Source organism: Rhagoletis zephyria, unplaced genomic scaffold, assembly GCF_001687245.7.
Source record: "Rhagoletis zephyria isolate East Lansing unplaced genomic scaffold, Rhagoletis_zephyria_1.1 Rzeph_scaffold_03741, whole genome shotgun sequence".
In the NCBI taxonomy this organism is placed as follows: Eukaryota; Metazoa; Arthropoda; class Insecta; order Diptera; family Tephritidae; genus Rhagoletis; species Rhagoletis zephyria.
The window spans coordinates 37,975-39,221 of record NW_016160824.1 but is presented as its reverse complement, the minus strand read 5'-3'; the positions used below and the strand labels follow the sequence as shown (position 1 = coordinate 39,221).

Sequence of the window (1,247 nt, the reverse complement as noted above, 5' to 3'; positions counted from 1 at the left end):
GACTTAGGCTACTTTAATTAAACGGCACAGATATGTAAATTGTAAAAACTGTAAATCTGTTTGTCTAGAGTTTTTCTTATTTGAGTTATGACACTTATGAAGTAAATTAGCGATATGTACATGTACATATATGATTATTGATTTTTAATATAAATTCAATTAATTTAATTTGCAGATACGGTGTTGGGAACAAATACAGGTAATCCTGAAAAATGAGGAGGGTCTTGGCATCGAATATGATGAGAATGTCATATGCGATGTGTGCCGGTCCCCCGACTCTGAGGAAGCCAACGAAATGGTATTCTGTGATAATTGCAATATTTGCGTACATCAGGCATGCTATGGTATTACAGCGATTCCATCAGGTTTGTAATTTATCTCACTAAATAAAATGCTAAATAAGTTTTAATATGACTTAATTTTTTTGTAACACATTGTTTGCATGATTAAAATATTAATATTCCATGTTATTTATGAATATCTACCAGGTCAGTGGCTTTGTCGGACGTGTTCTATGGGTATTAAACCGGATTGTGTACTCTGCCCGAATAAAGGCGGGGCCATGAAATCAACCAAATCAGGCAAACATTGGGCACATGTCTCTTGTGCACTCTGGATACCAGAAGTAAGCATTGGTTGTGTAGATCGCATGGAACCAATTACCAAGATTTCCAGCATTCCATCGAGTCGATGGGGCCTTGTATGCATTCTGTGTCGGGCTCGAGTCGGCGCATGTATACAGTGTTCCGTGAAAACCTGTAAAACCGCTTATCACGTGACTTGCGCATTTCAACATGGCCTTGAGATGCGAGCAATTATTGAAGAGGGCAACGCAGAGGATGGTGTTAAGCTGCGTTCCTATTGTCAAAAGCACAGTGTTAGTAAGGGTAAAAAAGATGGTAGCGGAGCACATAGCAGTAGCACAAATAAACATAATAGTACACATGGAGCAGCTAATGATGAAGACGATTGCCGGCGACGAAAAAGTCGAAAATCAGATATGACTTCGGAGGAGCGTAATCAAGCGCGAGCTCAACGCTTACAGGTAAATTTTTCCGAAGTTTTTAATTATGTGAATTGTTGTAAACCAGCCGTGCCCAGCGCGAGGCACTTGCCTATTGAATTCTGCCAGCGCAGGGCACTTGCTTATGGTGCAAACATGAAAATGTTTCTTGGTAATCTCGCTCGTTTGCTGGAAGAAACTAATAAACCAAAAAATCAAAATTGCGAAAAGGCTTTATTTAAAG

General features: G+C 39.4%; 1 protein-coding gene across 1 annotated transcript in view; it reads left to right on the top strand.

The window, feature by feature from the left end:
• The window catches only part of rno (PHD finger protein rhinoceros), a 22,113-nt gene that overhangs the window by 4,299 nt on the left and 16,567 nt on the right, over positions 1-1,247 (top strand). The window contains exons 5-6 of the mRNA XM_017624695.1: positions 176-365; positions 489-1,045. Of these exons, the coding sequence (XP_017480184.1) occupies positions 176-365; positions 489-1,045 (747 nt within the window). The remainder of the gene's footprint in view (positions 1-175; positions 366-488; positions 1,046-1,247) is intronic.